General features: G+C 37.7%; 1 protein-coding gene across 1 annotated transcript in view; it reads right to left on the reverse strand.

Moving 5' to 3' along the window:
• Positions 1–10,154: 10,154 nt before the first annotated feature.
• naa30 (N-alpha-acetyltransferase 30, NatC catalytic subunit) overlaps positions 10,155–27,362 on the reverse strand; it is a 38,528-nt gene continuing 21,320 nt past the window's right edge. Inside the window, exons 2-4 of the mRNA XM_039741306.1 lie at positions 24,777–24,900; positions 16,325–16,380; positions 10,155–11,669 (exon numbers count right to left, since the gene is read on the reverse strand). Coding sequence (XP_039597240.1) covers positions 11,532–11,669; positions 16,325–16,380; positions 24,777–24,900 — 318 coding nt within the window. The 3' untranslated portion in view covers positions 10,155–11,531. The remainder of the gene's footprint in view (positions 11,670–16,324; positions 16,381–24,776; positions 24,901–27,362) is intronic.

Here is a 27,362-nt window from a genome sequence, read left to right on the forward strand (position 1 = left end):
GGACACTATTTGCTGGTCATGTTTTGGTTTATTTTGTATCTCATTATTGTTTGGCTGCTAAACAAGAAAAGGGAAACAGTTAAGGGATCTGAGTCTATAGGATCAAGTCAATTAAAATGTATTCAAAATAAATTAATTAGCAGCAAAAACAGGTCACTGATTAAGAAAAGGGTTCAAATGAAAAGCTGTAGTCATAGTGCCCTCCAGGACTGGAGTTCTTGACCCCGAACCTACATGGCCACATCACTCTTCTGCCTATTTATTTTCATTTTCGCTGCACAGACAGTTAGAGGTCAATCTTTCACTAATAATAATTAAACATTTAAGGGAGCATCTAACATGTGGAAGCCTACCTTTGTATTCCAAAAGCTTAATGGCATTTCTATGGTTCCCAATACCATAAAAAGAAAGAAGTATTTTGCGCCACAAACTTTATTTTTTGTTAAATAATCTAAAAATCGTGCATCCCTGTTTTTCATACATTCTTACAATGCACAGCACCCAGTGTGCTCATCCAAGGAAATAACAGGCTTGCAAAGAGAGAACTTTCAGGGTGCCAACTTGGCCGTTCCCATTTTACTTCTAAGTTCAAAACAAAGCAAATGCACGATGGAGTGAAAAGGAAACACATGAATCACTTTGCAAATAAAGTGGCTGCAGTAAATCAGACTCTCTGGTCTACCTTGAGAAATTCGTAGAACTCCATAGCTCTGGTCATTTTGCATTTGATTATTTGATCACATGCCTGGGAAGAACTTGAGTGTGCGATCCTCAGACATACCTGCGTGACACAAGTTTGTAAGAAAAGAGAGCTCAAAACTGTGAAGTAACTAAAAATAAGATCTAAATAAACAGGGGAAACCTGGGTGACATAGCGTAGAGCATTGCTGCCTCATGGACCCGCATCCAGTGTGCAGTTCCTTTGGTGGAATTTGTATGTGCAAAGCAAATTAAACTGTGATCCTAAACTGTCTCTGTGTGAATATGGGCCCTGACGTTGGCTGCCACCTCATCCAGGGTTGATTTTAACTGCCAGGTATTGTTCTGGCCATAAATGATAGATGGAGGGTTGGCAGCACTGATAGCACGTGTTTCCACACCCATCACACAACGAACCACCTCAGCAACCCAAACAAGGACACAAGTGCGGCCATGCATTGGGTGATACCACAGCACCACACTGGAACAGTGTGAGAATTTTTACAGTGGCTGGAGTGCCAATCCCGTTACCAGACCCCAAGTTTTCCCTGTAAGTTGGAGGACCTGCTTGCACAGCTGGATGTAGATCAATGTCATAACCAGGATGGAGAAATTGCAGGGCCCAGCAGAATGGAGTCACTTCTGGCTCTTACAAGATTCAAACTGGCAACCTTCTGATTGCTGGCACAGGTTCCTAGCCTCAGAGCCACCACTCTGCCCATAAATGACCCCAACTTTGATTGAGGTTGTTGAAAAATTATGCTATGCAGAATCATTGACGTTGTTTTGAGTGGATCGTGCTTAAAGAAATACCCCATCCAAAAATATATTTTTTTAATTTATTACTGGTTGAAGTGGTTCCCCACTCTCTATGTAAAGCAATTTTGAGTAGCATGAAAAGTGCTTAATAAATGTAATCATTATTATCAATGTATTGTCAAGAATAAGATGAAGTTTTCAGTGCACCTCCTGCTTTGCGATTCTCATTTTTATGTGGACTCCCTGGTTTTGCCCCCTGCTTCCGTGATAAGGTACTAATATTGGGTTGCTCCTCTTCCTCCTGCCAAATTTTTGCAACCTCTTTTGTTTTTTTTTTTGCTGTGAACATTTAACCCATTGAATCCAGCCACAGAGCGGTATATACCTGTAAGGCCAGGATAACAGCCTGTCATCATAATTCTTCTGGCCTGAACAGCCGCCGACACATTTCTGTGACGTTACTCTACACTGTAAATATTCCCAAAAGGCTGCTGCACTTCTCTGCCGTCAAGACCCGGCTGGCCAGAATACCAGCCTTCGTCATATTCGACTACGTCTACAATATACCACTAGCTAGTTACACTGCTGTTTTTGTCAGCTGCAGGTCAGTTTTGTTTTCTCTCGTAGGTTTCAAAAAGAAAACAAAGGATTTCAGTTGTACTTTTAGCATGAGTGATACTCAAAATAATAGATGCATAGTGTGAACAGAGAAGTGCAAGCAGGCAAACAGAGCTTTTTTTTTTTAACCAGAGGTTTACAGTTTCCCTCACCTCCATTCTGGACTTTGAACTTTAAATGCCTTAGTCCCATTTTGAGGCCAGAAGCCTGACAAACCTTTGCCTTGTGTTTAGGCCTCTCAGGGTAAGGCCAATTCAGTGGGCCTAAATATGAAGTAAAGACAGGTCTGGCTTCTTGTGCCTTGTTGTGACAGGAATCAGTTTATAATTTTTTTGCCTGCAATCATTCCCTCTTACCTACCAGATATTAAGTTTGTCAATAAAAACCAAGGACATTTTGTTAAAAGCCAGAACACTTTGCATAAAAGACAGCCCTGGAAAAAAACAAGATGTCTGGTCACCCTATTATTATGTCACCTACTGAGCAGTACAGCTTTGAGGCAACAGAGCTAACCACCATGCCAATATGCCTCCCATGGTATTATATACAATTATTCAATTTATTTCCAAGATTTAATTTCCATCTGCCCTTGGACTTGGAAAATAATGAAGAAGAGTTTCCCAGCTGACAGATATGGTGTGTCACCTCCAACTTAATGCATGCACATTGAAGTGCTCTTCATGCAAACAGGAACCTGGACTACAGGTTCCCCATGATGTCAAGATGAGTTCTTTAAGCCATCCATTGTTATGTTTGAGACTACAGAAAATCTCAAGAAGGTCTTGGGAACCTCTAAAACACCCCACCAATTATGATCACAAACACAAAAAAAAAAAATCACATTAAGTTTCAGAAAAAACATTCACTTCTGTTTATTCGGCTATATATTGACTTTGAGCACACTTTCTTTCCACTGCAAAACTTGGTGCCTTAGCTGGATCAACCACTGTGCTTCCCTTTGTGATACCAACTTTTACAATGATAATTTTTTTTTTTTTTTTTAAACATAAAACAACCTGAACTTTGGACATTTATGAGTGTCAAGAGAGACTGAATGTACTACTACTTCTCTTAGTATCTGTGCTCATATCATTCCTTGGATAACTGAACAATGACTAAAACTGTTGCTTACAGAGCCCCGAGTTCAAATCTTGGGAACAGGCAAATACTTTTATCTAGCACCCCATCTTAGGTTAGCTACTGTATTATATTCAATACTGTATGGGTAAACTTCAACTGTCCATTTTAACAGTTGGCTTCAGGAAAGGAGCATTTATATGATACAGGTCACATTTTTATGCAGAACTTACATACTTTGAACATGTCTTCAATACAGTTTTTATCAGAATGCCAATAGTGCATTTTTGGCTATAACAGTTAGTTAGCTTTAACACAAAATAGAAGGCCCGGGTCATTTCAATCGAATGTGAGGTCTTCCAGACTGTACCCAAGTACCACACAAGAACTAGCTGTACGAAATGTCCCACTGGGGTGACACTATATCTTTGCCATGCAGAAACAACTCTCACTTGTACAAGTACTTTTACACTTTTATAAGTCATTTAAATAGCTCTTAAAAGCAACACGTGTATAGTAAGAATGTAGCATACCGTGAACTATTTTATCTATTATAAAAAAAAAAAAATCTTGGGAGGGAGACGAGACGTGATCTTCTCGGAAGACACTTTGACGTCCCGTGAGACAAGGCAGTGAGACAAAAGAACAGCTGCTGTACAAGCTTTTAAATAATCGACGCGCAGCGCGACAAGCAGAACACACAGCTTGCCAGCAGCTGATCTGACCTCATCTCCTTAGCGTGTGTTCACATACCCACCCCCCTTTTACAACATGAGCAGCATTATACGTTCTGCGAGAAAGATTTAACCACGTCCGGGGCCGGAAATAAAGGACAAAGAGCAGATGACAAAGTAGAATGTTGTAAAGAATTCAAAAATGTTGGTGTGATACACATGCAGAGCAGGGTAGAGATAATGGAAGTACGAAAATACCAAAGTCTCAAAAAAAGGACAGGAAAGATCGCATTAGCGCAAACAAAAATTATTACTCGGTAAAATAACGGAACAGTGAAAAAAGATCTAATGTATTGTTTGGATTTAAACTTTAAGTCAGAGACTTGTAGATTGTCTAATCTGTGTCCAAAAACATTGGTACAGTATGAAGTCCTGTGAGACAAGAGACTTTTAACATGAGATTCTTCCAAGTCACGACCTACTTAAAACTATTTTCAAACAAGACCACGGTCATCTAAATTCAGTCATATGAAAGCTTTTGTCAGACACACTTCCTGCGCTCTCAGCTCTTATAAATTTTATCAGGACAATCATTTTATATTTTCTAGATGACACATCAATGACAAGGTGAAGAAGAAAGAGCATGGACAAACATTTGATACGTTTTTATCTATTAGAGAGAAAGAAACGATACTCACTCACAGGCAGTTATACGTTGCGTTGTCAAACAGAATCAAAATTAAATGCGATCTTGAAGAAAAGTTAATGCCAAATATTGTTTTTACTAAAGTTTTAAAGTAAAAGTGAAAATAAGGCATATGTAACAATTCCCATGAAAATAATCTCTAACTTGTATATCTGGTAAACCAAACCCGGGGGTGGGTGAGCGAAGTGAGCAGGGGGTGGAGCCCCCATTTTTAAAATTAAAAATGAAAATTTAAATTGCTAGCCACCATGTCTTGTTCATTTTAGTTACCTGAAAATTTTATTTGGATTTTTTCCATATAATATTTTTAATATAAAAATATATACATATACACGCACACACACAAACATATGCCCCTAGAGTCACTTTTTTTTTTTTTATGCACGTTCAGCTAGGACCACATTTGCACATGCAGGCAGTAATGAAGCACATTCAACATTGTATTTAATAAGCCTTGTACTCATTTATATAAACTGCTTTTGAAATATTATTCATTCATATACAATTTAATTTCTACTTCTTAATATGCAACAGTGTTTGGATTTTCCATTTTTATGCATTATGCACTTTTACTTTTTGCATTCACCACTGTGCTGAAGTAAACAGTTGGGTCAGCCAGGAGAAAATTATTTGCTTCTAGATTTCACCTAAATAGGGTGAAGCTCCCAGTTAAAACACTGATTTATAAGAATGTTACCTTAAAAGTTCTAAAAGGCTTTAGCACACCTTGACACTTAAACTACACACACGCTGGAGAAGCATAACCACTGACCTGCTCAAATAACCATTTGACTTCTGAATTGCATCTCCCTATAACCTTCCAGTTTTAACTTCCCACACACTCCAACCACACTTGGGAGAAAATCCAGCTGCAGCACCAAGAACAGCTCAGAAAACAGAGAAAGAAAGCAGCAAGCATCTTAACCAATGTGGCTGCATTCATACACCCCAAATCAAAAGAAACTGACATGGATTGTCTTAAATTATCATTCAGTGTACAAGTTAAATACAAGGTAATTTTAAGATTTCTTTTTGGATTTCGTCACTACTCTGGGCTTTGAAGTGGTATTGTTAACACAACTACCAGTCCACAGTGATTTTCCAAACAGTGAACCTAGTCTACTTGTGGAGCTAATGGCTGCTTCCTGCTGAGCACAGCACATGTAACCATTGCGGTTTTGTCTGTTTATCTTTATATAATTGCCCAATCTGCCTCCCTTCAGAAGAGAACTGTATGCAAACTACTTACAGCTTCATCCACATGATCTCTGTTGGACTGAGACCCAGTTGTGGAATAGGCAGGTCCAGGACGTTTTATTGTATTTAAAACACATTAATATACATTAGGTTTAAATATTCCAAGGCCTTATTAAAAAAAAATACCTAATTTCATAGCAGATTATAGAGTTTTCTGAATGACGTGTAACGTCACATTTTCATAATACATCATTAGAAAAATTTTGACAAGAGCTGCTGATTCAGCCCAACAAAGCTCGCAAGTCCTATCCTTTTAAATTCCCCAAAAACAAGTCAGTTTTGAAAGTGCCTACTGTCAAACACTGCAATGCTCTCACAGTGTACGTGGAAATAAAGACCTCTATCTAATCTATTCAATGTACCATGTTTAGTGTGGAGATTAAAAGGGTACTTTAAGTTTTGTGAGACTAGGCAATGTACATTTACTTGATGTCAAGAGTCTCGCACACACTGGTTGTCAAGAGCTGCCGAAAAGATTTTTCAAACTTCAGCTGTTACCACATGTACTGTTTTGCTCCATTTTAGACCTACAACATTGCAATGAGCTTGAAGATGTCATGACCATCTTGGTGACCTGCATGACAAGTATTAACACCCAACCTCTTGGCTATTGGAAAAAATCGATTTCTTTATGGGTGTGATACAATTTCAGTCATTTTTTTCAGATTAGAATGATCATTTCACTTTACCGTGCAATTTTGTTAGTAACAATCCTAACCAAGAAACCTGCAAAACACACACAAACATTTTAACACAACACAGTTGGACTATTACCAAACAGTGATACAATATTTCTAACTTCATTTCTCATATGTTACAGGAATGGGGTGAAATGCTGTTGAAATTACTTTCTGCTTATTGAGAAGGATCTTTTAAATTTTGTTTTTGCCAAGTACTATATTTTTCTTCATTTATTTAATGGGAAAACAAAATAACTTTACATCGACAAACAAAATAAATAAAATGTAAAAAGTCCATGACCCAAGCAGGCTGGTGAATACTTTTTATATCCACTGTACACACTTACAGGTTGACACTGGTGTTTGAGAAACCCACAATGCTAACACTTTGGACAGTCGCAGTTGTCTCCCAACCAGCTTTAGGTTTCCAATCTCCATGATGTTAGCTTCTCTTTTTGAGTAGCGAATCTTTATGGACAGTTACGGACTGTATTTCCACAATTAGAATTGATTTGCATTGTAGTGTTCACTTTTTAAGACTTTTTGGCAAAATAAAGCACTTTTCACCAGAAGATTAACATACAAAAATCCCTTCAACCTTTACTAATTGGTGATTATGCTTCCTTACTCTTGCTTAAATGTTGTTTTAAAAAGGTATATTTAACATATAGTCAAACCAAAATAAAGTAACTATCTTTGAGAACTAAACCTTTGACATAACCCACTACTCACATTAACATACTGTACTTGACAAAAGGAACACTGGCATTTCTTAAACAAGGCTAAAGCTTTAGCATCCTTAAGCTTTTGTGACAGTGTAACATTTGCATAATTGTACATTCCAACATACTAATAATACCCCCAAGAGCAAACAAAACTGAAAAATCAATACACCCACATGCCACAAATGTTCCTTGAATTATTAAAAGTAAAAGAAAGTCATCAGTTGTGGAAATGCCTGTTAACACAGGTTGTGCTACGAGTCTGCAATCATAGGGGGGCAAACAATGTTTATCTTTTCAGCCCCAAAACATTTTTCAGTGAGAATGAAAAAATATGGATTGTTTTTCCTGTGTTTTCAGTCTTATGAAAAATCTTTACTTCAAATGGAAAAGCTTTAAGTTTAAGAAAGAAACCAAATTTGCATTTTCAAATGTCTGTCTCCACTTCTAGATTCATCATTAGTCTAAGTTGAACTTATCAGGGACAGAGTTGGGAAAGCCTCAGGCTATGTTTGATTTCATGCAAGGATGTTTATCAATCCAATCCAATCCAATTTTATTTATAAAGCACTTTAAAACAACCAGCACAGGACCAATTGCAACTAAATATTTTCAAAACAGCAACAATGGAAAAATCATAAAACTGAAAATCAAATCTGCAAGAGTCTTTCATTTTTAGAAAATAAAAAAACAAAACAGTAATTATAAGTGGCTCATTGTATCAAATGATAAAAAAAAAATCTTATTGAACTAAGGAACTAAAAACAGTGTGCATACAGGAGTTTGACGGAATCAAAAGCCAGTTTCTACAAAGTGAAATGTGTGTGTAATTTATTCATAACAGAAATCAAATGCAATGTGAATATTGCATTTTCACAAAAGTTTAGCATTATCAACAGAATTCAAAAGTATTGACAATCTTTAAAACATTTTGCCAGATATTCTGACCAGACCTAATAAGGTCTGAACACTTTCATTCTCACATATGAGAAAAGCAACACCATACATACACCACACAGACACACACACACTTAAGCATCAGGTGATTTCCAATATTTTTATATAAACAAAACCATACAATATGAGCTCATTTCTGGTTATTCACATCAATACATAAAAAATTAAAATAATTTATTACCAAATTTATACCTTTGCATTAAATAAGTTTTCTTGCAAGACAATAAAAAGGAGTGAGAGGGGACAAAAATGACTCTACATGCAATTCAATCTTCCCTTCACCCATGAAGAGACGCAAAATCCTGTCTAGCAAAATATTCATGTATACTCTCTCATTCTAAAAATGAAAACCAAAAATGAATCCCACAACCCTATATAATCTGTCTTTTAAATCCCTTACCATTTGAAACCAGAAATAAAAAGATCCCAAACATACTGCAAACTTGCACAAAATAAGTTTACCCTTTATTTTACCTTACCCTGGGTGGGCGATTCTAGCCATTTGAATTGAACAGTTTACAACTTCACACAAGAGTTTGAATTAATTGTCAAGAATTTGAATTAATACTTTTTAGATTAGAAAAGTAGTTTCAGAAGAGTTTAAAATTAATACCAGCATTGGGCAAAAAAACTTAACGCTGCCTTCTGTTCATGCAGGCTAGCATACACAACTGTCCCTTCGTTACCAGGAGACACCCATGAATCTCGCTTCAAGTACCCAATGTTGTCAGAATTATGATCTCTCATTTACACAAGACTTCAGATGGCTCAAGCAACAGACAGGCTAGTGAGATGTTTGGAGAAACAAAACATTTAGAACATCACATACCATGAGAATTCTTCACATGGATCACGCTGAAAACCTCATGTAATGTAAAAACATAACTAACTTGGCAACAATTATTTGGGAGGCTCCATGTAAACACACAAACCAGAGACTGTCAATAGAAAAAAAAAAATTTTGCCTAAAATTTCCTCAATGAAGTGCCTTTTCATCAACTTCACATGTATTTCATATAAACTTTAGGATATTAATGTAAATATTACCATAATTTAAAAAGAATACCACTGCCCTTGATAAAATATTGAATTATGCTTTAATCATATGATTTTCATGCTACTAAGAAATAGAATGAATTATGAAAAAGTATTGTGCAATTAAACAATAATGCTGCCTTGAATGCAAATGATCACTTATATGCACAATGTGTACTTTATATGCTCTCAACTGAAAAGATCCATTTTAAGCTTAAAATAACCAAATTCAAGGAGAGAAAACCAGTAAATTCTTTGATTTCTTCCAATTTAGGATGCATCTTAATTGTGTACTAAGCTTTCTATACAGATACATTAAATTTTGTTTAAATATTAAAACTTGCAAAAAATTTTGGCAGACACAAACCCAGACATTCAGTTACATTCAGCTGATGTTATGTGCTGGTGGAATGAATATGAAAGAATCAGCACATAAAAGCACATCTTACAGCAACAGGCATTTAGATTTTATTAATTGCCTCTAATGTCCAGGCTTTTGGGACAAAATTCAAAAATTAAATAGTTTTTGCCAAGTACAGAAACAAATTTAAAAAATTAAAATCTGTGCTGAATACAAACAACGTACTTTTCAGATGAACAACAAAATTTCTCCTTGCTTGACTAAGAGAAATGCCCAAGATTAAATACCTGTACATTCACATTTAACCAACTGCAGCTAACATGTGGATTATTTTTTTTTTTTCACGCTGGGGGGAATTTTACTCCATAAATCTTTTTGTAATTACCTGCAACAATAAGATGAAATGGCAAAAAAGATTATGCTTCTCACTGAATATTATTACAAAATTAAAACCTTGTTTTTTTTGTTTTTCTCAAAAAAAAGAAAACTGGAAGGACAAAATTAGCCATAGACCACTTACATACACCAAAACATGTATGCATACAGTAGAGAGAAACAAAGTGCATAAGATCAGTTTGATTAAAAAAGTAAAGTAATTCAAAGCAGCAATGAATGCATAATTTTATTTACCAGCTTGAAAATGCATAAGAAATGCGTTATTTTACCAGTGACTTTTCTTAACTAACAAAATTTGGGGTAGGATGGGTCTAAAAAGTTGCCCCCCACTTTAAATCTTAAGGAGATTCATCTATATAGAAGCAGAGGCATTAAACCACAAGAAACTTGTAAGAATGAAGATCATTGTGTAGAAAATGAAGAGTGTAAACTGGAAAAAGGTTAGATTTTCTGGGTTTTTTTTTTACTTTTTGTAATAATGCCTCTTAATATTTTGTTATTAGAAACAAGAGACAAATATTATCCCAAGAATACTTTTTTTATATATATGTTATGTGCTAAACCTTACTGGGGACGCTTTAGTTAAAAGGTGACACCTGAGGATAAAAAGAGTGCTTACATCCCATGTTCCCAAATGGTTCAGACTAACAAATAATGAAGGGGAAGGAAAAAAAAAAAATCTAGTCACTCATATCATGAAACACTGCCCACTGTAGCTGTGAGGGATGGGAACGAAATCTTTGAACCTACAGCTCAAGGCAGTTTATTCTAAAGATGTTTCAAATATGCTACTTCTGACACTTAAGGCTTAGAAGTGAAAATGCGTACAGGCCTAAAGTGTACAAATATGGATAGCTGTCAGGATCAATGCACCTTGATATCCCAAATGTCTATTCTTGCAGCACAGCTACTAAAGCATAACAACATAACAAGATTTTACAGTCATTGTCTCTATTGCTGCCACTTCTACTCTGCTCGCATTCATCTGAACTCCTTCCCTCTCTCCAACATTAATTTAAACAGCAATTCAAATTCAACACTACCAATCCGGAAGCTTAGGTGTGATTGTGCAAATATATATAGTAGCTATTAAAGAGCACTTTCAATTCATCCTCTCAGACCCATCCCCCCATTCAAAAAATAAACCCTGCAAATGTCCATTAATAGCTAAAGTCTGGTTTACCTGCTTATGTGGTTTTATTAAAAAAAAATATATTTAAAAAAAAAGTTTTCATTGGTGATCTGCCAGTGGGCAACCTTGCAGCTTATTAGCACCTATCTGTGGCCCCTGGATTACTTTATATCCTTTTTTTTTTTTTTTTAAAGTTTGTGGGATTTTCTTTTCTTTCTTCTTTTTTTTATGTGACACTCCCATGAGTCAACAGTTGTCAGCTTTCAGAAATCAATGTCAAATTGCTTGAGACAACAAACTGCTCCCACTCAAGGGCCCAGCTTCCCCTGAAAAATATTCATGTATTCATATTTCTTCTTTAAATGCTTAAGGTTAATTGTTTGCTGTTTTTCATTTAATATTTTTGTGAAAATCACTTTTGCTCCTTATTAGCCATGTCCAGATTCTGCAAGGCCTCTCTAACGTAGCCATAGTTTGAGCCGCAAGGCATCAACACCATTTAAATAGTATCGAAAAAGCCGCTTGTCCCTCACAAAACCCAGATTCTCATAAAGTTTCAATGCAGACTTATTGGTGATCTCTGTTTCCAAAACCACCTGCAAAACACAAAGAAAATAAGGAAATATTGGTGAGTTCATATAAACTGTCCCTGAAACAGTAATTCCAGTACTACAATGGAAAATTCATTAGCACATTTGATTGACTACAATAGGGTTGCTTGTTATATAACACATATCAAAGTGCATGGTTTCTGCTTGCTGAAACTACATTCCTGGATACTAAGCTAATATAAATAAAATAAGACACTGTAATATCAAACATGTTTTTTGCAAAATAACATCATGAAACTGTTTGCAGTTCAACTTCAAAAATGTTATACTGATGTATGGCATTTTAATATTATCAGAAAAAAGATGGCCACATCTCTTTGAGCTGCTTAGATAGGGATCTTTTTCCCCTGTGCTCCCTGATATTCATCAATCAATTTTCAGCACCTTGCTATCCAAGTTTATGGAGTCCACAGCCAATTTTGAAAGTACTGGTTACAAGACAGGAAAAAACAATTTAGAATCACCAATTAAACTGAGCTACATGCCTTTAGAACATGATAGAAAAAAAACAACAGGAAAAAGAAAAAAAAATACACTCACACGCACAGAGACAAGATGCAAATTCCACAAAAAGAAAGATACAGACAATAAAATTGTTAAGTCTCAGCTACATCAGGCAGGGACTTCATTGTAATGACCTAATTTACACTTTATATTTCACATTTATGGCCAAGACTATCCTTAATTATACTTAAATACTGTCATCAAATAACAGGGCTAGCTAATATGAACATCTCATATCAAGATGAGGAGAAAAGAAAAGCCTTCTTACTTTAATTCTCCTTTCATTCAATTATAAACTTGTATAGCTGGTAGAGAAAGACAACGGCCAGTAACCTAAAATTGAATTACAGCGCTCAGAAATGCAAGGGTAAAAATAAGATATTCATAGTTCAACTGGCAATTACTCATGCCAGCATGTAGAGGTGACCTCCAATTTTAAACGGTTTTTACTTGTGTACTCTTTGGGCCCAGCTCCTGTTCTATACCACCAGCAATCCACTAACATTCAGAAAAACCTATAATAATGTGAAGCATATATATATATATATATATATATATATATATATATATATATATATATACACACTGTGCACAATTATTAGGCAAGTGAGTATTTTGACCATATCATCATTTTTATGCGTATATTCCAACTCCAAGCTGTATTAACTTGAATGCTTATTGGATTTAAGCACGTCAGGTGATGTGTATTTGTGTAATGAGGGAGGGTGTGGCCTAAGGAGATCAACACCCTATATCAAGGTGTGCAGAATTATTAGGCAGCTAGTTTTCCTCAGGCAAAATGGGCCAAAAAGAGATTTAACTGACTCTGAAAAGTCAAAAATTGTAAAAAGTCTTTCAGAGGGATGCAGCACTTTTGGAATTGCTAAGATATTGGTGTGTGATCACAGAACCATCAAACATTTTGTTGCAAATAGTCAACAGGGTCGCAAGAAGCGTGTTGAGAACAAAAGACGCAAATTAGCTGCCAAAGATTTGAGAAGAATCAAGCGTGAAGCTACCAGGAACCCATTATCCTCCAGTACTTTCATATTCCAGAGCTGCAACCTACCTGGAGTGCCCAGAAGTACAAGGTGTTCAGTGCTCAAAGACATGGCCAAGGTAAGGAGGGCTGAAACCCAACCACCACTGAACAAGAAACATAAGTTGAAACGTCAAAACTGGGCCAAGAAATATCTGAAGACAGATTTTTTCAAAGGTTTTATGGACCGATGAGATGAGAGTGACTCTTGATGGACCAGATGGATGGACCTGTGGATCAGTAATGGGCACAGAGCTCCACTCCAGCGTGGAGGTGGGGTACTGGTATGAGCTGGTATTTTTAAAGATGAGCTAGTTGGACCTTTTGCATTGAAGATGAACTCAAAATCAACTCCCAAACCTACTGCCAGTTTTTGAAGACACTTTCTTCAAACAGTGATACAGGAAAAGACCATGATTTTTATGCAGGCCAATGCTCCATCACTTGCATCGAAGTTCTCCACTGCGTGGCCAGCCAGTAAAGGCCTTAAAGATGAAGGAATAATGACATGGCCCCCCTTCCTCATCTGACCTAAACCCTATCGAGAACTTGTGGGCACTTCTTAAGCGCTAGATTTACGGGGGAGAAAAACAATACACCTCTCTGAAGAGTGTCTGGGAGGCTGTAGTCACTGCTCCACAAAAAGCTGATCGTCAACAGATCAAGAAACTGACAGACTCCATGAATGGAAAGGCTAATGACTGTTATTGGAAAGAAGGGTGGCTATATTGGTCATTGATTGATTGATTGATTTTTTTTGAAATGTCAGAGATGTTTATTTGTAAATTTTGAGGTGTTTATTTATTATTCTCACTATAACAGATGAAAATAAACAAGTGAGATGGGAAAATTTCATTTTTCCTTTAGTTGCATAATAAATCTGCACACTAATAGTTGCCTAATAATTGTGCGCACATATGTATTCCCCTGATGATGTTCACACTCACATTTCCATTGTGAAACATTCAGGTTTCAGGTTTATTAACATTTTGGATTGACTGATAGCACTGTGTTTGTTCCATATTAAAATTAATCCTCAAAAATACAACTTGCCTAATAATTGTGCACACAGTGTATATACACACATAAAAAAAACAAAAAAAAAACCACACATTTTGGAGGCACACACTTTAGCTTATTTAACCAACTAGGAAGCACTTGGACATCCAGGTATCAAAGGAAGGTGGTTCATGGGCATCTTCTCCCTTCTTACTATAACTGAGTACTTCAGAAAAGTGGTCTTTAATTTCACACCATGCATTAAGTACCGAGGAAGCAGTCTGGCAAAGCTATGGGCCACAGTGTTGGTGAGGTGCTCAACTGCTCTATACTCAGGCTAACCTTTAACTTTGGTATGCGGAGCAGTGTCTTGCCATTTCATGGCTTCTTGGAAAGTGTATGACTTTCAGTTGTGATGAAAATGACCATTCGGCTGTAAAGCCCCAAGCATGTCAGTGTGTATGGACAGCTGTCTGTGTTGTGTACAGTAATCCCTCGCTATTTCGCGGTTCACTTTTCGCGGATTCACGACTTCGCGGGTTTTTAAATATAGTGGTAGTATTTCCTAGTCTAAGAACAACAAAACAAGTTCGGTGACTAAGTGCGTTGTAACACTGGCTGTGATTGGTACATGGGAGGGAGACGACAAATCACAGCTTTCCGCTTTCTAATCGGGCCCGTGATTGGTGCTTTGACTGATGCCCAGATCCCACAGCACCTCCCCTTGTCTCTCTGTTGCGGCCATTTCGCTTCAAGCTTTCTCGCTGAGCGGTTTACTTTACACTGTACTGTGTGTGTTTTTTTGTGGTTTCTTTGTGTTGAACTTCGCTTCAATTTTCACCCCTGCAACGGCTCCCAAACGTGTTCCTTCTTCCAAGGCTGGTGCTGAGCCTAAACGCCAACGAAGAATGATGACGATCGATGAGAAGATGAAACTTCTGGATATGTTTAAGGAAGGGAGAACGTTCACGGCTGTGGCTGCAGACTGGCTAAGGATCTGCAAGAGCAGTCACAGGAATGGGACGACGATATCGTTCGATCTGTCCAATTTTGCAACAAGGTCGACGACGTCATGACCGCCTACAAGCTGCTCTTCGACCAGAAAAAGAAGCAGCGGCAGCAACTGCCGATCACAATGTTTTTGCAGCCTCGCAAAAAAAGAGCCAGTTCCTACTACTACTACGGATACACCTTCGGAAACCGTGGAAGAGGTGCCCTAGGAAATGGCACCGCCGTCTGAAGAGACGTAAAAACACAGTCATCGGCTGCAAAGTAAAATTCATCATCACCTTCATCGTCATCATTTTTACTGCACAGCATATTCATCACCATCATCACGTCATATACAGGTACGTGTACTTCGCTATACAGTAACTGTAAACTTATCTACCGATTTCATATTGCTTAACAGTTGTCCCTGTTATTAATAGAGTAGAGGGTGGGTTGTAAACAGTATAGGGAGGGTTTAAAAACGTCCAAATACACGTTAAATAATTATATAAATATGGTGTCCCTACTTCGCGGAAATTCAGTTATTGCGGCCGGCCTTGGAACCTATCTTTCGCGATAAACGAGGGATTACTGTAATGTGTTTCACTCTCAGCATGTCACTGCTGTACTTTTTCTATCAGCCCTGGCACATGCGCACACCGCTGTTTGCTGTGAGAAAGATCCAAGACTAGATTACATTACCGGGGTAATCTTGCACCTTCAATTGTTTCTAACAAGAGTGCATATCACATTAAATGTTCTCAATTAAGGCTAAGACAAAGATTCAAGGTCAAGTGGTTCACAGGTTTTTGCATGAAAATGGACGACCCTTAGCATTTTATATACATGAATAACAAATATTACTGAATTATGAATCATTAAAAAATGACTTCTGACAATAAACAGATCCTGTCTGTTCTTTGTTATTTAAGTTTTATCAGAAATCAACAGGCAACAAACTACTAACAATAGATAAACAAGCAAATATTCTAGACTAAGAAGCAAAACTATCCAATAAAATTATATTTTTATGATAACTCTGCATACAATTGCTGCTCACCTTAAAAATGGCTAAGTTGCCAACATTAAAGAAAATGTAAAAACTAACCTCATCACAGTCGCCGTCAACCATTGCATATATTGCTTTCTTCACAAGATTGGTACCTGCAATGTGGTAAAACAAAATTATTCATTAAAGAGGACTTTTAGAAAATGTTATGCATACAAGTATACTGTACAAAGCACATAAAATTTGTTTAGAGGAATCTGTTGTTCTTTTCTACATTTTTTGTGTTCTTCTGCATATATACACATACTTACTATATACATATATATATACATATATATATACATATATATATACATATATATATATATATATATATATATATATATATATATATATATACATATACATATACATACATATATACTGCTCAAAAGAATTAAAGGAATACTTTTTAATCAGAGTATAGCATAAAGTCAATGAAACTTATGGGATATTAATCTGGTCAGTTAAGTAGCAGAGGGGTTGTTAATCAGTTTCAGCTGCTGTGGTGTTAATGAAATTAACAACAGATGCACTAGAAGGGCAACAATGAGATGACCCCCAAAACAGGAATGGTTTAACAGGTGGAGGCCACTGACATTTTCCCTCTTCATCTTTTCTGACTGTTTCTTCACTAGTTTTGCATTTGGCTACAGTCAGTGTCACTACTGGTAGCATGAGGCGATACCTGGACCCTACAGAGGTTGCACAGGTAGTCCAACTTCTTCAGGATGGCACATCAATACGTGTCATTGCCAGAAGGTTTGCTGTGTCTCCCTGCACAGTCTCAAGGGCATGGAGGAGATTCTAGGAGAGAAGCAGTTACTCTAGGAGAGCTGGAGAGGGCCATAGAATGTCCATAACCCATCAGCAGGACTAGTATCTGCTCCTTTGGGCAAGGAGGAACAGGATGAGCACTGCCAGAGCCCTACAAAATGACCTCCAGCAGGCCACTGGTGTGAATGTCTCTGACCAAACAACCAGAAAGACTTCATGAGGGTGACCCAAGGGCCCCATGTCCTCTAATGGGCCCTGAGCTCACTGCCCAGCAGCATGCAGCTCGATTGGCATTAGCCATAGAATACCAGAATTGGCAGATGCACCACTGGTGCCCTGTGCTTTACAGATGAGAGCAGGTTCACCCTGAGCATGTGACAGAAGTGAAAGGGTCTGGAGAAGCCATGGAGAACATTATGCTGCCTGTAACACCATTCAGCATGAGCAGTTTGGTGGTGGGTTAATGATTGTCTGGGGAGGCATATCCATGGAGGGTCACACAGACCGCTACAGGCTTGACAAAGGCACCTTGGCTGCCATTAGGTATCAGGATGAAATCCTTGGACCCATTGTCAGACCCTATGCTGGTACAGTGGCTCCTGGTGCACGACAATTCCTGGCCTCATGTGGTGAGAGTATGCAGGCAGTTCCTGGAGGATGAAGGAATTGATACCATTGACTGGCCACCACACTTTCCTGACCTAAATCCAATAGAACACCTCTGGGACATTATGTTTTGGTCCATCCAATGCCACCAGGTTGCACCTCAGACTGTCCAGGAGCTCAGTGATGCCCTGGTCCAGATCTGGGAGGAGATCCCCCACAACACCATCTGTCATCTCTTTAGAAGCATGCACCGATGTTGTCAGGCATGTATACAAGAACACAGGGGCCATACAAAGTGCTGCGTACAATTTTGAGTTGCTGCAATTAAATTTTGGCAAAATGGACTAGCCTGCCACATAATTTTTTCACTCTGATTTTTGGGGCGTCTTTGAATTCAGGGCTCTGTAGGTTGATCATTTTCATTTCCATCAAACGATGTGGCATCCTTTTGTTCCTAACACATTACCCAGTCTATATCAGTATAGATATCCAGGAGGATTTCTTTTTCCCATTGAGATCTGATGTGTTTTCAAAGTGTTCCTTTAATTTTTTTGAGCAGTATATATGTATGTGTGTGAGAGTGTACATACATACATACAAACAAATAAATAAAAAGGCAACATACATACATACATACAAACAAATAAGTAAAAAGGCATTAAAAACTTAGCAAGCATGAAAAAAACTACAGAAATTTCAACAAGTACTGAAGAAAATTTGAGCTATTTACACTTAACGTTTTTGAGTGTAATTGACAAATGATCTGGTCTTTTGTGACATAAAGAAAAATAACCTTTGACTAAATTGATCAATAAATTAGCTAAATTTCTGCAGGGCTCTACTATTTTCACCATTTGAGTTAGGCCTTACAGTGATATACCAAGTTATACAGCTTACAGTTCTATGTGGTATTTTGTAGATTTCATGAAATGTAATAATGTATACATTTGCCAGAAACTGTCACATGTTTTTATATTTCGTAATTTGATATGTATAAGTATGTTTTCTTACTATAAGAACTACATATGTTATACAGTACATGTCCCTTGGATCACCATGACACACAAATTACATGTACCGAAAAGATGTATTCTATAAACAATGCAAAATTTGGGTACACTATTAAAAGAGAAGCAAGTATGTTCACTACTGGTCAAACTCTTTAGAACACCTCAGTTTTTCTTCATGTTTATTCAGATGAAATGCAACGAATGACCTAAAATCATGAAAAGGTTAGCCAAAACTGAAAAAAATGAAATTTCATAATTTTACAAAACAGGCCTTCTTCAGGGAACAACTAATGTTACAAATGCAAAGTACATTTAGCCTTGCAAGTTAAAGCAAACAACTTTCAGAGGTGTCCCAACCTTTGTTGATTACTTTAAAACCCTCTGTCTTAAAGCAGGGTTTGTGCAGACTGTGTTAATACACCCTAGAAAGTTGTTATAATGTGATAATGGCAAGAAAATGGCAATTAACAAATTAAATGAAACAGAGCATTATTACTCTTAAAAGTAAAGGCCTTCCATTTAGAGAAATTGCAAAAAAAAAATACAAGTGTCAGTGACAATAGTGTTCTACACAATCTAAAGGCAGCTAAAAACTGGAAGAAGCCCTGATTGGAAAAGATCTGGCAGACCCAATTTCACAACCATATTAGAAGACAAGTTTTTGAGGTTGACCAGCTTGCTTGATAGGTGCCTCACAGCACAACAGCTTCAAGCACAGCTTAACAGTCATTAAAAAGCAAGTCTCAGTTTCTACTTTGAAGAGGAGACTTATGCTGCAGGTTTGACAGGGCGAATTTCAGCAATAAAGCCATTCCTTAAAGGACAAAATAGGACCATGAAATACTTGGGTGTGGACTACTGCAGACTAGAAGAAAGTCTTATGAACTGATAAAACAAAATTTGAAATCTTCGGTTCATCACTAAGGGCGTTTGTATGCTGTTGAGTTGGTGAAAGTTTGGTCCCTCGGTGTGTGACACCAACTGTCAAACATGGAGGAGGAAGTGTAATAGATCTGCGGTTCTTTTGCAGGAGGCAGAGTTGGTGACTTGTACAGAGTGACTGGCATTCTGAATCAAAAGTGTTACCACAGTGTGACTGTAATATCAGGAAAAAGTGGCTACTTTAATGAATCAAAAATTTGAATAAACTTGTACACTTAATGATTCCTTGACTTGTGTGTTTTATTTGCCATTTTTTATTTGTCCCTATGACTTATTGGCAATTTTATTAACATTAGATATATGCATTAAAATCAATTCTGAAAAAATTAAATTGCTAAAAAAAAGGAAAAAAAATTACAAGAACGGTATATTTTATAATGCATGATTTCAAACGTTAAATGTGTCTTTTAAATCCTAACTACATGACTTCTGTCATTTTCCATTAAAACCTGAACTCATGGACGTTTGCATATTAGAAGACAGTGGCATGAATAAAATTTTAGAAATGAACCAATTTTCACAGGCCACATTAACATGGTAACTAAGGAATAGGATACTGCTATTCCAGTATTGTCCACATTGCATTTAAATTTTATAAGGCAGCATATCTAGTAAAAATATAATAATAAATAATATCAGCATCTAGTAAAAATATACAGGAGATTACAAAAATAACTTTCTCCACATTATCATTATTCAGCTTCAGTAATTTGTTTGACCCAAGAGTTTGCTTTAAAGTAGAAAAACAGTGTTTGAGCATCAATTTTAGGTATTAAAAACAAAACCCTATCACTAACCCCATAAAACAAGAACATGAAAAAATCAAAGAAAATGTTTGAACATTAAAAATTGCAACTGTGTTTTCGTATGTGCCACAACAAAACAACAACTTATGAAATTTCTGAGTACTTAAAAGAGCAGCACATTGATAGGTCACTAATCAGTCAGAAAAACCTGGAAATTCACAACACACACAGCATCATATTTTCTTTCACTGTAGTCTATTAGTTCTTTCAATGTGCTACACCAGTACTTATTATCAAACATGTAAACAAGCAGTATATTGTATTAAAAGGTGCATACCTATAAATATCTGGGAGTGCAGCTGGATGACAAATTGGACTGGACTGCCAATACTGATGCTCTATGTAAGAAAGCTCAGAGCAGAATATACTTTCTGAGAAGGTTGGCATCCTTCGACATCTGCAGTAAGATGCTGCAGATGTTCTACCAGACGGTTGTGGCGAGTGCCCTCTTCTACGCGGTGGTGTGCTGGGGTGGCAGCATAAAGATGAAAGACGCCTCACGCCTGGACAAACTTGTTAAGAAGGCAGGCTCCATTGTAGGATTAAAGTTGGACAGTTTAACATCTGTGGCAGAGCGACGGGCACTAAGCAAACTCCTGTCAATCATGAAGAATCCACTGCATCCACTGAACAGTGTCATCTCCAGACAGAGGAGTAGCTTCAGTGACAGACTTTTGTCACTGTCCTGTTCCACTGACAGACTAAAGAGATCGTTCCTCCCCCACACTATGCGACTCTTCAATTCCACCCGGGGGAGTAAATGCGAACATTAATTTTATTTTAATTCTTTTCAGTTTTATTACTATTAAATTTAATATTGTTTCTTTGTATCAGTATACCGCTGCTGGATTATGTGAATTTCCCCTTGGGATTAATAAAGTATCTATCTATCTATCTATCTATCTATCTATCTATCTAAAACATCCATTCAAAACAAGAGCTCAAACACATTGTAAAAAAACTAATCCAGTGTATAATTGAGTTAAGATACTACATTGTATAAAATATAGCGCCCTGCAAGATGTTTGGGACAAAAACAAATTTTTTCCTTGATTTACCGCTCTGCTCCACAGATTCAAATTACAGATCAATTCAGACGTGATTAACGTGCATATTTCAGATTTCATTTAAGGGTATTTGATTACATTTCAGTCACACAAAGTAGAAATTACAAAATTTTTTTTATAAATGGTCCTCCCATTTTAAGGCACCATAATGTTTGGTATACAGCAATCACAGGTATATTAAAGAAGTCATACTTAGTACTTTATCGCATATCCCTTGCATGCAATGACTGTTTGAAGTCTGTAACTGATAGACATCGCCAGATGCCGAGTATCTTCTCTGGTGATGGTCTTCTAAGCCTCTAATGCAGCATTTTATTTCGGGGGGCTTGTCCCCTTAAGTTTTCCTTTCTTTATATGGAAGGTGTGCTCAGCTGGATTTAAAATAAATACCTGCGGAAGCGGAAAGGAGGAGGACTCGCTCTCTATGTGAACACAAGGTGGTGCAACCCTGACCATGTAAATGTCAAAATATCCACTTGCTACAGGGACATCGAACAGTTGGCCGTAAGTCTGCGTTCCCACTACTTGCCCAGAGAGTTTGGACACGTCATTGTTGTTATTGTTTATATCCCTCCTCCGGACATGGACATAGCAGGTGACAACATCCACGCCGCTGTTGCTAAACTACAAACACAGCACCCCAAGGCACTTTTGCTAATCTCTGGAGACTTTAACCATTGACACTGGACAAAACATTACCTGCCTTCTCCCAGTATGTGAATTGTAACACCCGGGGAAATAGGACTATTGACCTACTGTATGCAAACGTTAAAGACGCATACAGCGCCACCCCGCTGCCTGCACTTGGGAAACCAGATAATAACCTGGTTCTGCTTCAGCCTCACTACAAACCAAGAGTGAGGGAGCTACCTGCAACCATACGCTCATTCAGGAAGTGGTCCCCTGAGACAGAGCAGGCTCTGAGAGACTGCTTTGGAACTACGGACTGGGATATCCTGCAGGAATCATATAGTGAGACCATTGAGGAGGTTGTTGTAGTCAGTAGTGCAGTCATCAACTTCTGTATGGACATTGTAGTTCCAGTAAATTACGCTGCTATGCTAACAATAAGCCATGGATTACAAGTGACATCAAGGGCCTTTTGAACCAGAAGAAAAGGGCTTTTAAAGGCGGTGATCAGCATGAGCTCAAGTGTGTGCAGAAGGAACTCCGAGTCCAGCTCAGGGAGTCGAAGGAGCAGTACAGGAGAGAGCTGGAGCAGAATAGCAGCATGAAGGAAGTGTGGGATGGGATAAAGATCATCACTGACTGCAGCTCGAAGCGAGGTGCCACCATCGAGAGAGACATGGAGAGAGCACACCTGATGAACAACTTCTTTAACAGGTTTGACTACCCTAATCCACTCTCACCTTAGAGTACTGCATCCTCCACCCATCCTTCTGCTGATACCAACAAAGGAGAGAGTTTCCCCCTACCCACAATTATAGTAGCCCAGGTATACAGAGAGCTGAGGAGACTTCGTTCCAGCAAAGCAGTGGGTTCAGATGGAGTATTACCACGACTGCTGAAGGCCTGTGTGTTGGAGCTGTGGTGTCCTCTACAGCGCATCTTCAACCTGAGCCTGGAACAGAGGACAGTCCCGAGGCTTTGGAAAACATCTTGAGCTGAATGACTTCCGGCCTGTTGCTCTGACGTCACATGTGATGAAGACCATGGATCAGCTGCTGCGTCACCACCTGAGGCCACAGGTCTGCCATGCCCTCGACCCTCTGCAGTTCGCATACGAGGAGAAGGTGGGAGCGGAGGATGCCATCATCTATATGCTACACCGATCCCTCTCCCACTTGGACAAAGGCAGTGGTGCTGTAAGAATTATGTTTCTGGACTTCTCTAGCGCCTTCAACACCACACAACCTCTGCTCCTTAGGGACAAGCTGACAGAGATGGGAGTAGATTCATACCTGGTGGCATGGATTGTGGCCTCTTACTGACAGACCTCAGCATTTGCGTCTTAGGAACTGCAGGACTGACACTGTGGTTAGCAGCACAGGAGCGCTGCAGGGGACTGTGCTTTCTCCGGTCCCTTTCAGCCTATACACATCAGACTTCCAATACAACTCGAGAGTCCTGCCACGTGCAAATGTTCGCTGACGACACTGCTATCGTGGGCTGCATCAGGAATGGGCAGGAGGAGGAGCATAGGAACCTAATCAAGGACTTTGTTAAATGGTGCGACTCAAACCACCTACACCTGAACACCAGCAAAACTAAGGAGCTGGTGGTGAATTTTAGGTGTCCCAGGCCCTTCCCGGACCCCGTGATCATCAGAGGTGACTGTGTGCAGAAGGTACAGACCTATAAATACCTGGGAGTGCAGATGGATGATAAATTGGACTGGACTGCCAATACTGATGCTCTGTGTAAGTAAGAAAGGACAGAGCTGACTATACTTCCATAGAAGGCTAGCATCCTTCAACATCTGCAATGAGAATCTGCAGATGTTCTATCAGATGGTTGTGTCTCTCTTCTACGCGGTGGTGTGTTGGGTGAGTAAGGCAGGTTCTATTGTAGGCACGGAACTGGACAGTTTGACATCTGTGGCAGAGCGACGGGCGCTGAGCAGGCTCCTGTCAATCATGAAGAATCCAATGCATGCACTGAACATTATCATCACCAGACAGAGGAGCAGCTTCAGCAACAGATTCCTTGGGGGGGAGGGGGTATTTGGAATCAAAACATTAATACTACACAAGATTATAGACTGTTATACCTGGTTCATACTCTCCACCTTGCATTTTTTAACTTGCGCTACGCTTTTATTGCTCTTTAATTAATATTGGTTTTATCAGCATGCTGCTGCTGGAGTATGTGAATTTCCCCTTGGGGATTAATAAAGTATCTATCTAGTATTTTGAAAATGACAGAACAATACACTACATCTGCTCTGGGATATGGAAGTGCAACAGCACAGCATTAGGCTGATATATACAGTACCAGGACTTTCTCAATTCCCATTCAAATATTTCAAATATAAAAAAGGCAAGTAGCTTCGATTATAATTGAATATGATGAACTGAAAACCATATACTTCCAAAAAAAAGTTCAATATTTTGACTAGGGTGATCATCACAAACTAAAAATATACTCAAATTAGAAAATATCTTTCACCAATTAAACAATAAAAATACACAATTCTTTCCTTACTATAAAACACAGAAGTAATTTTTACACAATAAATAGCAAATTTAAATTATTTCATAGCAAATGGAGGACATATCACCAGGTGGTCACTATTTTCAAAATTCTATTACATTCAACCCCTACCCCCAACAAAATTACTTACCTATTCCTTTCCGCCTATACTTAGAGTCCACAGCTAGCATTGCAATATACCCTCTTCTAAACATTTTTTTGTGCATGTCCAGCTTGCACACAATGGCGCCAACACACTCTTCTCTCACCATTGCCTGCAAAAGATGAATACATCAAAGGAAAGGATACAGTATTAATATTTAAAACAAACTTAATAAAAAAAACTATATATATCAGAAATTTAAACTAGTACAGATGCGCTGTTTCTACAATAATTCAAATACAGTCTCCCACCATAATATATTACTACTAGCTGATTACCCAGTGACTTTGTTCACTGAGTGCAAGGGGAAAAAATAAAATGTAGTACTGTATTTATAAAATAAGTTATTAAGTAGTAAAACATTTTGATAAAAGAATTTTAACAACATGAAGTGTACAAATTATTAAACAGTAAAACATTAACATTTAAGATGTAAAGATACAATGAGTACTACTGCAGTGGTTTCGGGTAAAACTACCTGCTTGACAACCTTGCATTACATGCCTGTGATTTAAGAGAAAAATTATTCTAAGAAATGTGGACGCTGCCCTTCTGTGCTTAACGCGCAGAAGGTCCAAACAATTCCCAAGTCCAATACTTCACATGAAGAGGTCGGTACATCTTCTTAGATGTAAACCCTCCATCTTCTTAAAAGAAATCATCACAAAAGCAACCTTGAATGTTTGCGGGGTTTTAGTGACCTAAACTAATCTTAAGGAACAGTAAGTAGCCGTGCACCGCAATTTACCGAGAGTGTCACGCTTTGATGGCGCCGATTACACTCATTCACAAAGATTTCCACTGTCCCAGGAGCCGATGGGGCACTTGAAGTGTCACAAACAGTGCAAGAAGAGAGGACGCTGCCCAAAACTGCAAAGCTGTCGACCCGGCAGAGCAGCACGACATTCCGCGCCTCCCAGAGTCCACTTTGTTCTCACGACCCCTCTCCACTGAAGGCGGTCTCATCTTCACAATGTTTACAACTCGCCGTAGTTAAAAAGTAGAAAAACGCAAAGCTGTTTTCTTCATCTCTTCTACTATCAAGTACTGCCAATTAAAAAAAAGTTACAATGTGGCAGTTTCCGCGACAGTCACTTGGACTGAATAAAACTTCTCTGTCAGAACGCGCCAGGTGGCGGACGGCTCAGCACTAAAGTCAATAGAGGAGGGCTGGGAGAGGGCGACGCGGGGCGCACTTCTATGGGATAGATTGGCGTGTTTGTGTTTACTTCTTTTCAATATAAGTAAAATAACTCTCACACAAATAAATATTAATTCGTAAAGATGATATAAAAATGGTGTCCACAAACAAAGTTATTAGTTCCTGTATTATATGTTCTGTGGTCATACATAATTTCCGTTTCACATGGTAATATGCAATATATATATATATATATATATAGATTACAGTGCTATTAATATACACCATTATCATCACATATGCAGAGTGCAATATGTGAAAATAAATTTAAATAATCATATTAATGAAACCATACAAAATTACATTACATTGTACTGTATATTATTCAAAAAATCTCCAAGAATGCAGCATAATAAGTGTAAATAAGGATCATATATTTTATATATATATATATATATATATACACACACATACATATACATAGTACTTGGTGGTGGTTAACATTACTATTTTGATAATTTAAATTTGCAAAGTAGCATTGACTACTAATTAACTTAGAAAAGGAAAATGTATTTTAGAAATTTAAATGTAAAAACACATTGTTTACTACTTACTTATTAACTCAAACTCAGAATTCATTTAATAAATCACACCCACCATATCTTACATAAAGACAGTTTGATGACATAAAATTTGCCATAAGCAAAAAAACAGCACTTAAGTAGAGGCAGTTCACCAAACCCCAATTCTACAACTGAAACACATTCAATAGATTGAATGATAAGCAACACTTCAATTGCAACATTTTTCTATTCACTTCATTAACTGTGTACAAAGGGTCCTTGCATTTTCCCACACTGCAAACAGGTCCACATGTGGCTCATTAAATCCTTGAACTATTGGAATCAGTGGATTTTACATTTCTATGGTAGTGGATTCCTGCCTATTTTATTTATCAATTGCTTCTGTGTGCTGTAAAGTTATACTGTCATCTGGCAAATGCTCTACCTTACAGTATACACCTCAGAGGTGTTCCTTACAAAGAACAACATCCAGTTAATATACTTTGTTCATTATACTGCATTCTTTAATGACTGAGTGTGGCCTCAGAGAGCTTACATTTGATCTGAACATGCAATTCAGAAACATTCAATTACTTAACCACCCCAAAAAACATACTTTTTTTTTTTAATTTTCCATGAAAATAAGAACTGATTTTCAATATTACTTCGATTCTGTTACATGATCCGGTATCTAAAGTATCTAGGGTTAGTTTTCCAGGAGAACTGAATAAATTTCAGAGATGTCAGAATTGTGACATCTCTAGAAAAAATTTAACTCAACCACACAAGGCAAAAATCTAAATTGACAAAAACAATTACTTAAAAAAATACAGGAAATTTAGAAATTATATGTTTTCATGTATGAGATGA

This window comes from Polypterus senegalus, chromosome 18 (genome assembly GCF_016835505.1).
Source record: "Polypterus senegalus isolate Bchr_013 chromosome 18, ASM1683550v1, whole genome shotgun sequence".
NCBI classification, from domain to species: Eukaryota; Metazoa; Chordata; class Cladistia; order Polypteriformes; family Polypteridae; genus Polypterus; species Polypterus senegalus.